Source organism: Prosopis cineraria, unplaced genomic scaffold, assembly GCF_029017545.1.
Source record: "Prosopis cineraria cultivar Desert tree isolate PC_DT_omini unplaced genomic scaffold, ASM2901754v1 PC3, whole genome shotgun sequence".
Taxonomy (NCBI): Eukaryota; Viridiplantae; Streptophyta; class Magnoliopsida; order Fabales; family Fabaceae; genus Prosopis; species Prosopis cineraria.
In genome coordinates this window covers 44,183,045-44,194,439 of record NW_026555334.1, presented here as the reverse complement: position 1 = coordinate 44,194,439, position 11,395 = coordinate 44,183,045, and the positions used below count along the sequence as shown (strand labels likewise).

General features: G+C 34.0%; 3 protein-coding genes across 6 annotated transcripts; 2 read left to right on the top strand and 1 right to left on the bottom strand.

Moving 5' to 3' along the window:
* Nucleotides 1–219: 219 nt before the first annotated feature.
* Nucleotides 220–1,999, bottom strand: LOC129307124 (uncharacterized). 2 transcript variants are annotated; one of them, XM_054948003.1, is made up of 4 exons: nucleotides 1,868–1,999; nucleotides 1,128–1,208; nucleotides 670–774; nucleotides 220–588 (listed from the first exon to the last, which is right to left on the bottom strand). In XM_054948003.1, exons 2-4 carry the CDS (start codon nucleotides 1,170–1,172, stop codon nucleotides 490–492), a joined length of 249 nt encoding a protein of 82 aa, XP_054803978.1. In that variant the 5' UTR covers nucleotides 1,173–1,208; nucleotides 1,868–1,999; the 3' UTR covers nucleotides 220–489. The 2 variants fall into 2 exon arrangements, with proteins under 2 accessions (XP_054803978.1, XP_054803977.1); XM_054948002.1 differs by having other exon boundaries at nucleotides 1,831–1,990.
* Nucleotides 2,000–3,943: 1,944 nt separating this feature from the next.
* On the top strand, nucleotides 3,944–7,375 carry LOC129305088 (auxin-binding protein T85). 3 transcript variants are annotated; one of them, XM_054945005.1, is made up of 5 exons: nucleotides 3,965–4,121; nucleotides 4,970–5,076; nucleotides 5,532–5,735; nucleotides 6,017–6,084; nucleotides 7,028–7,375. In XM_054945005.1, the coding sequence occupies exons 1-5, from the start codon at nucleotides 3,992–3,994 to the stop codon at nucleotides 7,131–7,133; spliced, it is 615 nt and encodes a 204-aa protein (XP_054800980.1). In that variant the 5' UTR covers nucleotides 3,965–3,991; the 3' UTR covers nucleotides 7,134–7,375. The 3 variants fall into 3 exon arrangements, with proteins under 3 accessions (XP_054800981.1, XP_054800982.1, XP_054800980.1); XM_054945006.1 differs by lacking the exon at nucleotides 7,028–7,375 and having other exon boundaries at nucleotides 3,944–4,121; nucleotides 5,938–6,076; XM_054945007.1 differs by lacking the exon at nucleotides 6,017–6,084 and having other exon boundaries at nucleotides 3,945–4,121.
* A 1,350-nt stretch (nucleotides 7,376–8,725) lies between these two features.
* On the top strand, nucleotides 8,726–10,449 carry LOC129306996 (probable galacturonosyltransferase-like 4). The gene has a single exon (XM_054947838.1). The coding sequence runs from the start codon at nucleotides 8,915–8,917 to the stop codon at nucleotides 9,962–9,964; it is 1,050 nt and encodes a 349-aa protein (XP_054803813.1). The 5' UTR covers nucleotides 8,726–8,914; the 3' UTR covers nucleotides 9,965–10,449.
* Nucleotides 10,450–11,395: the final 946 nt, after the last annotated feature.

Below are 11,395 nucleotides of genomic sequence, written 5' to 3'. Positions count from 1 at the left end.
AAATTTTTCCATCTTTCCTCAAGCCATCTTGAGCACGGGACTTCTCTGCTAGTCTGCTCCTTAGTTTATAGTGTTATTAATGGGATCAAAGAAGCTCCTTCGGATCAACCAGAGAGCATAATTTAGACGAGAGCAAGACCGGTAAGTTTGGCTTTCAACTTAACTTGCTAGCCTCACGACTGAGTCGTTTATTCCCCTTTTCAAAATAACATAACTACATAAACACAGATTCAATCACTTTCTCATTCTCTCTCTTTTATTATTATACTTTTGTGTTTGCTAGAACACAATTAACACAACGAGGAACAGAAAAAACAGACTATACTAACAATAGCCAAGATCTTTATTCTTCATAGTAGATTTGAACGTATCCAAGCTCAAGATAGGAAAGCTCTAATCACACTTCAGTCTCAAGGAACCTCTAAATTCTGTGTTGTTCTAACAATTTGGCACTTGAGTTTGGACCTTCCAAGATGGGCGAAAATTCTTCTACTGGCTGCTGCTTGCAGCATTTTCTTTCCTAAAAGCATCTAGCCTTTGCTTGAACTCCTTACTCCTTTCAAAATTTGCCTTTCGCCTCAAAGCTTTCTGCTTGAAAAAGTCATTAAGGAGTGGGAAAACACAGAAAAACAGAGCAGGCCAGTGAAAAGGAAAACAGTAAAAACTCACTTCCTGCCTGAAACAGCTATCCAACTTTATCTTCAGATCTGTACATTTACCAAAGAATTTTCCATATGGATGGTCTATATGGCACTGTTGGAACTGCTCAATAACCTGCTAAACGCAGAGCCAGAACCCTTTCTTACTGATGATACCACAAATCTTTATCATCGTAGCAACATTACTGATAATAATTTACAGCACAATATGGAAAGACATAAGGGTAGACACACCAACACTAGGTTGCAAGAAAGATAATCACACCCCAAATATTCGAAACAAATTCCAGGGCTATTTCACAGTTAATATTTTCATTTAAAGCCAAATATCCAACAAGGCAACAACCGTCTTGCAGTCACATGTCATGGAGATGGAAAGAAATAACGAAAATATGAACAACAAGAACTTAATAAAGTAATTAAAAAATTTAAAAATAAAAGAAAGCAAAAACATATGTTTAAACTCACTTCTGCGCACATTGGGTGTTTGTGTAAGGTTAGAGGAGGATGCATTTTCCCACGATCCAATCAATACGAAGCACCAACCACCTGTTTAGTCAAGAAGGCTTATTGAATTCGCTATATTTTGATAGAGCAATTGTTATACCCTCAAACAGAAGGTGAAGCAAGAATAATCAGCAAAGTTAACATGAAAATTAAAGCACATAGCATGGCCGGACCTATACTACACTCAGTATGCCCCCATTGAAATCTTTGTACTATGCATAGTTGATATATAATACCCTTTTAATCTTTGTTCCAGATACTTTGACACAAATTGAGCAAAGTCATTTACAAGATCATACATCACAAATACCTTCAGAATTTTCCAAAATTGATGATAATATAACAAGATAACAGAATGCCACTACACGAGAACCAGCATTGCACAAAACAATACAATCCAAATTATACAAGTCGCTGGTAATCAAAATGAAGAAGGAAGAAGTATAATAGACAATTACATGCCGTTCAAACAAAAACTAGTGAAAAAAAAAACGTAAATATTCCCAAATTCAAAAGCGTCAATATTCAACGATTACACGATCAGGTTAAAGCCAAGTTAAAATTAAAAATTTAACACAGAGCAAGAACAGCCACGCAGAGAACAGATGACACCGGGAACAATTCAAATCTAGATTCAAAACCAGATTGAACAAATCAATCTCACCGGATTTTGGGAGTAGAAAAAGCCCAAGGGTTCGAACCTTCTTAACTGCTTGCCCGAGAACAACCACGCAGGTCTGACAGCTGTGGACGGCGTTCAACGGGGTGTGAAATGCTTGTTCGTCTACGAAGAGCACTGTATCCACCGCTCACGACAACGGGCTTCGTCGGCGCCATAATTAATTTGGTAAAATTAAATGCAACGTCATATAAAAAAATTAATTTCTACAATATTTATTAATAAGGGACAGAAGTTATTAATAAATTTTATAATAATTAATTAAAAAAATATGATAAAATTTTTAATTATATAAATAATATTAATCTCTCAAAATATTATAATTTTATTATAATTTATAACAATTTTTATATTAATAAATTTTAAAATAAAAATTATTTTATTTTTATTGAAAACAAAAAGCTTCATAATTTTATTAAAAAAATATTAATTTTTATTCTGAGGATCTCAATAATAAAAAAAAAATCACAACTTGTTAAATATATTTTTTATCTCAAAATAATAAATTATAATAATAATTTTTAATTAAAAAATAATAACTTTTTTTATAATTTATAAAAATTAAATTAAAGAATTACAGCTTGTCATATATAATTTTTATTATTAAAAAAAATTTTAAAATAATAAACTCAAGCATAACTTTTATTCAAAGAATAATAATTTTTATTTAAAAAATTATAAAAATTAGATAAAAAATTATAATTTATTAGTATAGATAAAATAATCTTTTAAATTTAAAATTTATTAATACAAAATGGTTTAGAGGCTTTATCAAAATTATAGTATTTTAATAGATCATATTTCCATCACATAATTAGAAGTATTTTATTATTATTTTTTAATGAATTTTTTATATGAAATTTTAACATAATTTTTCCATAATTTTAATAAGATATAGATAAAAAATTAATTACTCAAATTTTAAAACTTATGCCTGTAAATTTAGTATTAAAAAAATCTGTGATAGTATCATGTCAAAGAATGGATTCAGCTTATCCTAAATTTAAATTCTAAATTTTAAATTTAGAATATATAACCATGTTAAGTAATTATGTCAAATATATTTCAGTATACAGTGTTGGGTAATAATTTGGACTAGTCTAAAAAAGCAACGATAGTACTTAGACTTCTCTCCATGATCGTGAAATCAAAAAAAGAAAAAAAAAATTCACATCAAATAAAAATTTTACCGTAATTTTATTTTAACTATTTGATATGCTAAATATTCTTTTTTTTTTTTTTTTTTTTCATTGTTATTCGTTTTCTGATTTTCTTATACCACCCATTTCTTGAAAAAAAAATCTCAAATAATTAAAAAGAACTTGACTTGGTTTCTAAGATCATACATCTGGTCATATATCTCATTTTCATCTTTTAAGGGATTTAGCGCTTGTTTAAAAATATTTTTGTTTTATTAATCTATGAATTAGTGTTTTATAAAATATGTTTTGAAAATAAAAAATAATAAAAAATTAATATTTTTTACTTTAGAATAATAATTCCATAACAAATAAAAGATGTTTCCATTTTTATACTCTTCAAGACAATATTTAATTTTTTTTTATTTTCAAAACATTATCTAAAAATGCATTATTAAATATTTTTTTTTACTTTAGAGAGTAGAAAATTGTTCCAAAACAATCTAATAAAATAGTTTTCAACCAAAACATGAGATTGGAGTATTGACTTTTGGAGATAACTTTTGTATTCAATAACCTTAATAAAAAATATAAACTCCTTCAGTTTTATAGGAAATGCAAGTGGTTATCCCAAGAAATGAAGAAAAGATAATTAAAGCTGAGAGATTAATTAATGAGATATTGAATGAGGTGATTAAGATGGGAAGATAAATTAATGCAACTAATGATTTTTTGTAATAGGAGTAATTTTTTTAAAAAATTTCGATAATTTTTTATACATTTAAATTTAAAATTATCAACTAATTTTATAAATTTCTGGCAAAAAAAAACTAATTTTATAAATTATGCTAATTACTTTTCTGGCAACGAAAAATGATGCACGTGTAATAATATCTCAGTTCGCTTGTACGCCCACAGCCATTGCCCGACGGGCCGCAATGCACAATCCCGAACAACTGCAATCGGGCGAATCAAGGTCCCGTGCAAGTCACGTGTTCAGTCGCTTTATGAGGTGGTTGGCAGCCCCCTCTTCCGTCACCAGAATTTGTTCGAAGATGGTTGGGCGTTCTCTCGCCTTCTTCGTTAGCTTCCTCGCTTTTTCTGTCGTCGCTCTTGCCTCTTATTGCTCCATCACAGGTTGGATATGATTATGACTCCTAAGCTTTTAATTTCATTACTTCGTGTAGCTCGAATCCTCCTCTTTTACGGTCATTTTCCTTCCGTGTTTTAAATTTCTGAATAAGCCTCGGAAGTTAATTTTCTTCATATGTGAATGCTCCTCCTTTCATCCATGATGCTTTGATGTGATGGGTCAATCTTGGCAGTAGCTCTTGCTCATTCTGCTTCGAGTAGGTTTGTGTTCGACGATTGTTGGCTGCATTACTTCAAAATTTGTTGGGTGATCTTAACATGTTAAATCAGCAAAAAAGCATCCAATCTATGAATTTCTTCCTCTGGACTTTTACCTTTGTTACTGAAACGGTATTTGAGTTATGGGTAAACTTATTCATGACAAAAAATGATAATATGACCATTTCCTGAATCCTGCTACTGAGCCTTTGGGTAGAATTAGATCACGAACAAGAACAGTGCCTCTTTTTTTTGGGGGGGGGTTATAATTGACGCAGAGCTCTGTACGCTGATTCGAATTGAATGAACATGTCATACGCGACTTTCTTTATTTCCCCCTTATATGCTATTCTTCTACTGCGTTAACTTGCAGGCATAAACTTTACACCATGTGTATAGCAGCTTATAACCTTCATTTTTACATCCAGGACCTACTCAGCGATGGTTTTCATGTGCTTATTCTGTGTAAATTATGTGTTAAATTTGATAGAATGGTCTAAATTACGGGAACCACAAGAAGCATGAACACTCCAGTGAAATAGACAGGGTCTTTGCTGATGAATGTCGGGTTTTCTCAAAATCTTAATGGCACAATGTATAATTACTTTTTGCTTTCTTAATCTACGAATATGCAGGGTTACCGCTTGTTAGGAATATCAGTGAGATTCCTCAGGATAACTATGGAAGGGCAGGTCTTTCTCACATAACTATTGTAGGTTCAGTCTTGCATGGAATGAGAGAGGTATCTGTCATGATATAATTGATCATTTTCATTTTCTTTAGATACATTAAACTTGCTTATATTCTCACCAGATAAAAAATACCATCAGAATTATTGAAGTTCTTACAATAATAGTGAACGTTAAGAAAATGCCTCAAGCTATGATCATCATTGCAGAAAATGCAAAGTTAACTCGAGAACTGGTTTTGTGTTGATGTTAACTATGTCTTTTGTTTATTGGAATGAAAAAATTGGATATGGTGTAATCATATTGTTCATATCTTTTAGCAGCAAAAAAAAAAAAACAAAACAAAACAAAACAAAACAAAAAAGAATTAATAATCATAGTCACGACCAGTCAATTTAAGTCATAATATTGAAACATTGTTTTGCTGCTTTCCGTTTGCCAGATGAGTTTGATATGTGTGTTATTAGTAAGTGTCATTTACTTTCGAAAATCATCTGGTTTAAAACAGGTTGAGGTATGGCTTCAAACATTTTCACCAGGATCACGCACTCCAATTCACAGGCATTCCTGTGAAGAAGTTTTCATTGTCCTCAAAGGGAGTGGCACTCTCTATCTTGCATCAAGTTCTCACGAAAGATACCCGGGAAAGCCACAGGAGCACTTTATCTTTCCAAATAGCACATTTCATATTCCGGTTAATGATGCTCATCAGGTAAACATCTGATATAATAGGGTGAGAATTTTCCCGCTCAATTTTTCTTTGAAATCTCTTCAACTTCTCAACTTGCGGTATGTTTATGTCTATTGATTTATAATGTCATACACTAATAGGATGTTAGCTCTTAATGTTGCTTACTGATCTTAACAGAATGTGAAGCACGAATTTTTTTTTTCTTTTTCTTTTTGGGGTCTAGTTGGGTGGGTGGAAGGGGGCTTGGAAGAGTGGGCAGATTCTACAATTTTTTAAGTTATCAAAGATAATCTGCATTGCAGTTATGGAATACCAATGATCGCGAGGATTTACAAGTGCTTGTTATCATATCAAGACCGCCAATTAAAGTGTACGTAACCTCTATTAACCATTCGTTTATATGCTCCTTATTTAAGTTGGAAGTTAAGTTTTCAAAAAATATAACTTTTATTCTGTGAACTTTCTCTCAATTATTTATCCAGGCCTAGAATTTTGACTTAAAACAATTTAGTCCTTGTAGCTTATTGAGTTAAGAGATTGTAGGGATCGAATTGTTTTGAATCAAGAGACTATAGGGATTAAGTTGTTTTTAGTTAAAGTTTAGAAACTAAATCAATAACTAAGGAAAAGTTTAGGAGCTAAAAGTTATATTTTATAGTTGCTTACTTTTGCTCATTCCAGAGTTGACCAAGGTATGGCTCGGAATGAGGAGTAGGTCTGTTTTGAACCATTTTCATCTCTCTTATTGTATAATGCACTTTAAACTACCTAGTGACTTGGGTGAATGCTGGATGTCCTTGTGTTCTCTCAATTAGTCGATGATCATTTTCATCCCTCTTTTTTTTGGCGTTTAAAAAGACCACATGCTTGGTTATTGATGTTAATAAAAATATTATCAAGACCGACTTTTATCATACTGTCTGGGCGAGTAAATGCATCATAAATATATTTATTAAGAAATCATAGTAGGTAAACTATTCTCAAATTTAACTGCTTCTTGATCACTGTGCATCCGGGGATGGTTTCCATTTTTGGGGTGGGCCATGCCATACCATGTTAGCACGAGACTAGTGAGAAATGGTAGCTAGCTGGAGACTCCGTTTAGAGATTCTTTACACTTTCGGCCTTTTATGTCCATTAAAACTCATCTCTAATATGATACATGGAACTGTGGAGGGCAGGAGGTATATCGTTTATTGAATTATGGAGTTTTGATGCAGACATTTTTGCTTCTTTGATTCTGTCATGTTTTTCCTTTTTCTTGGTTATTATTGTTCGCTTGTCATTATTTATGTGTTTTGACTCTTTTGTAGGTTTATATACGAGGACTGGTCCATGCCTCATACTGCAGCAAGATTGAAATTTCCTTACTACTGGGATGAGCAATGTTTTCAAGCACATCCAAAAGATGAATTATAATTGAATCAGGCTTGATTGCTCTGTCATTTCCTTTACAGCTGGAAAAATCAAAATTAGGACGAGCTTTTCTTTTGATGTATTTTTACGTATACCATTTGAGTGAACGAAACCGGTAAAAATGGAGACTTTAAACATGTATCTTATACGTATCCTAACAGAAGCCTGATTGTCGAGCCGGTTAAGAATATTTACCAGAATTGGATCCAAGGGAAAGGGATGAAGACAGGGCATTTTATTGGCAAGATGTACGATACCACAATTCACTGTCAACGTGCACAGTAATGATCATGCACGGAAATATTTGGTCGAGGGCGGTTGTCCCATGTACCCACTACTAACCCCTCTAGTTATTTAGATATTGGTGGGTATAATCTTACCGCGATAAAAAAAAAAAACAGGGATAACAGTTATTTTTGTCTTTTAATTTTAGCTGAAGGTTATTGGACATTTTAAATTTAATTATAAGTTAATTCTATTCCTTAATGTTAAAGATTCTTTCTCTTATCTTTTTATAGTTAACTCACATTATAAAATATTTTTTAGTGGATTTTACATTCATTTTTTAAATATTTTTTATTATAAAATATTTGAGATGACGGTATTTACTAACTTTTTGATGTAGAGGTAAAAATAAACATTAACCTAATATTTTATAATAAAAAATATTTTAAAAATTGAATGTACGGTTCACTAATGGTAAATTGATAAAAAAAAAAATCTTTAATAGTAAGAGACAAAATTGATTTATGATTGAATTTAGATGTTCAATAATCTTTCAAATAAAAGTGAGGAACCAAAATGATTGTTAACCCAAAGAAATAAGTAACTATGGTGATATACTAATTTTACTTGTTATATATCATTTATTAATTATTAATATAATATTTATTTCTTTTCTTAAATAATTGATTTAGTTTTGTAAATCTAATGTGCTTATGAAGAAAAAAGTCATTATGACATATTGGCATCGCTTGAACTTGATGTCGGGCCCAAAAATATTGTGGGTCACATATTAAGGGAGCCCGTATTAAATGTTTCATCATAAATGTTCGTATGGATAAATATGGCAAGTGAGATCAACCCAATTGGTTGGCCAAAAAAGAAAATATAAACCCAATTGAAGTCTATAATCTTTAAAGAGAGAAAATCTTATAATGCCTTATTTTGGCGGCAAATAAATGGAAGGGAGGCAGCTGTTCATGGAAGGTCGCCTCTTTTACGGTGAGTCAGTAACACATACAGGACAGGCTTGAAATATCAAATAATCAAATGAAAAAAATAAACGGAAGATAACACCACAGACATAGACAGAAGATAATATTACACCTTTTTAATGGCCAGTTAATTGGGGAAAGAATTGAATTTCCCAGGATCACAGACCAAAATTTGACAGAGAGCCAACAATCAACTAAATATCAGCATGCTCCCCGAATTCAGGCACGAGAGGAGGAAAGTATATAGAAAATCCCACGGCAAAGGAAAATAGATAAAAACATGAGTGAGAAACGAAGGGAATTGATTAGAGACGCAGCTTATTTGGCAGAGATATAAATAAGGAAAAAAAGAAGAAAGGAGAAATGGTTGAAAGAAGAGAGCAGGGAGGCTCCGAGGATTGTTCTGTTCCTCACAATCCCCACGGACCTGCTTTCCTTTGGTATAATGGAATGAGTGATCATGAACTGTGGCCTTTGTCTCAACCACCCTGACAATGGCTTCCACCATCTAGCCTCTCTTCGCTCCCTCACCGCCCCTCCCGCCAATTTCCCACTACTGGGGACAGGATGGCCTCCTATAGTGCTTCTTTTTGGGCCCTATCCCAACACCTCGTCGGCCTCCTGTCTTTCCTCCTCCTCCTCAGCGCCGCCGCCGCCGCTACCATCCGCGTTGGCGTCGTCCTGAAGCCCGCCCCCGATGCCCCCAGTTTCCGTGAAGCCCCGGCCTTTCGCAACGGGGACGCCTGCAATGCGGAGAAGATCCACGTTGCCATGACACTGGACTCTAACTACCTCCGAGGCACAATGGCCGCCGTCTTCTCCATCTTGCAGCATTCCACCTGCCCTGAGAACATTGAGTTCCATTTCCTCTGGGCTAGGTTCAAACCCGAGGTCCTTTTCAGCATCAAAACCACCTTCCCCTACCTCAAATTCCAAATTTACCGCTTCGATTCCGGCAGGGTGCGTGGGAAAATCTCCAAATCCATACGTCAGGCATTGGACCAGCCTTTGAACTACGCAAGAATCTACCTTGCTGATATGATCCCCAGTTACGTGAATCGGGTCATATACTTGGACTCTGACCTGGTGGTGGTGGACGACATAGCGAAGCTTTGGGAGGTTGACTTGGAGGGCAAGGTGGTGGCGGCGCCTGAGTACTGCCACGCCAATTTCACCAACTACTTCACGGACCTGTTCTGGACAGACGCGGCTCTGTCTCGAGCATTCGAGGGTCGAAACCCATGCTATTTCAACACAGGGGTCATGATAGTGAACGTGGAGAAATGGAGGGAAGGGGATTATACTCAGAAAGTGGAGAGGTGGATGGAAGTGCAGAAGCAGAAGAGGATTTACCATTTAGGGTCTCTGCCTCCTTTTCTGCTGGTGTTGGCCGGCGATATAAAGGCTGTGGACCATAGGTGGAACCAACATGGGTTAGGAGGGGATAACCTTGAAGGCAAATGTAGGAATCTGCATCCTGGTCCAATTAGTTTGCTACATTGGAGCGGGAAAGGTAAGCCGTGGTTGAGGCTGGATTCTAGGAAGCCCTGCACCGTTGATCATCTCTGGGCACCTTATGATCTTTACCGTTCCGACACTCATTCTTTGGAGGAATGATCATGGGAGTTTTAGGGGGAGGAGTGTTGCTGGGTGAAGGCACACCTGCCGCATGTGGGGAGCTTGGCTTAGATTATTGGAGAGACAGAAAGAACAAGATCTTATTTTCAAAGAATGATAGGAAGAATGCGTGAGAGATGTAAGTAACCATAATTCATTTGACAGTCCTTGTCAAAGTAGTGCCATATGATTTCCGTTGAGAGCGTCACTCAGCATTTTGCAGTTCGGTGAGGAAGAAAGGGAGATCAAGCTGGGTTTTGGATATAGGAAAATCATGAGCATTGATCCTGGATGATGGTAATGGCGGTACCATTTTGCATTAGTGGCTGCCTTGTCATATTCATGACAGGAACCCTGTCCTGATTTTTCTTTGTCCCTTCTGAGATGCTATTTCGTTTATATATCTATCCTATTCTTTGAATATCTTGATAGATTGTACATTCTTTTCAACCCAATTCCAGTTCAACAAAATTTTCTCATTTCAACCCTTTTCATGTCCCCTTGGTTAACATCCCGCGGCAATAGTTTGTGGGAGTATTTATTGAGTAAATATAATACAGTACATATTTAAAAAATTTTAAAAACATAAAAAACAAATAAACATTTTCTTTTGTTGATACAATGTCAAATCATTATATTCAATATCAATATCAGCTAATCAATGCCATTAATTTTATAATAAATTTAACTATCTCCAAATCATAAATAATAGTATAATTTATTTTTCAAATTCCTCATTACGTATTCAAACATTTAATATTGGTTAGAAGTTACCTAAACAGACTGGTTTAACTTTCTGGCAAAAAAGAAAAAAGAAAGAAAAAAATAAACAGATTGGTTTAACAGTTCAAAAACAAAAACAAAAACAAAAAGACACTCAAATTATTGAACCCTATTAATAGCGTTATTCAATAACGGTTATCTTGTCTGTAAAACATACCGCGCCATAATCTTTGATTCGATAATTCGTAGAACATACCTCGCCAAATCGAGAAATGGTCCAAAAAAATATACAGGACATGCTTTCTCATTTAATTGTATAAAATCTTTCTCATTTATTGCCGCAAATCCAAAGAATGCAATGATTTTAAATTGTACAGGTACGTGATGATATATGGATACTCATTTAGAATGCATTGTTTCTTGTTTTACACAATTTCGTTTCATTGACGATAGCAAATTCAGCTTCTATATAGGGACTTGAATTCAGTAACTGTACTTAATACAGGTATTGAGTATTTATTTCATCTAAACTATTAAAATATAAATCAACGATTTATATAAATTTATTCATTTATTAATCTTAAGTGAAATATAAATTCATAATCATTAATTTGAATTTTAATAATTTAGATGGTGTAAGCATTCAATATCTATATTAAGTACAGTTATTGAATTCAAATCTTTTTAAGATAGCTATGCCTTATTAAT

What these genes read in the sequence shown, in the direction of transcription:
- LOC129307124 (XM_054948003.1), bottom strand. Translation starts at nt 1,172, where the DNA reads ATGCATCCTCCTCTAACCTTACACAAACACCCAATGTGCGCAGAA. An exon ending in AACACCCAATGTGCGCAGAA is followed by an intron (nt 775 to 1,127) that starts GTGAGTTTAAAC and finishes TGCGTTTAGCAG; the next exon opens with GTTATTGAGCAGTTCCAACA. An exon ending in ATAGCTGTTTCAGGCAGGAA is followed by an intron (nt 589 to 669) that starts GTGAGTTTTTAC and finishes TTTTTCAAGCAG; the next exon opens with AAAGCTTTGAGGCGAAAGGC.
- LOC129305088 (XM_054945005.1), top strand. Translation starts at nt 3,992, where the DNA reads ATGAGGTGGTTGGCAGCCCCCTCTTCCGTCACCAGAATTTGTTCGAAG. An exon ending in CTCTTATTGCTCCATCACAG is followed by an intron (nt 4,122 to 4,969) that starts GTTGGATATGAT and finishes ACGAATATGCAG; the next exon opens with GGTTACCGCTTGTTAGGAAT. An exon ending in TCAAGACCGCCAATTAAAGT is followed by an intron (nt 6,085 to 7,027) that starts GTACGTAACCTC and finishes ACTCTTTTGTAG; the next exon opens with GTTTATATACGAGGACTGGT.
- LOC129306996 (XM_054947838.1), top strand. Translation starts at nt 8,915, where the DNA reads ATGGCCTCCTATAGTGCTTCTTTTTGGGCCCTATCCCAACACCTCGTC.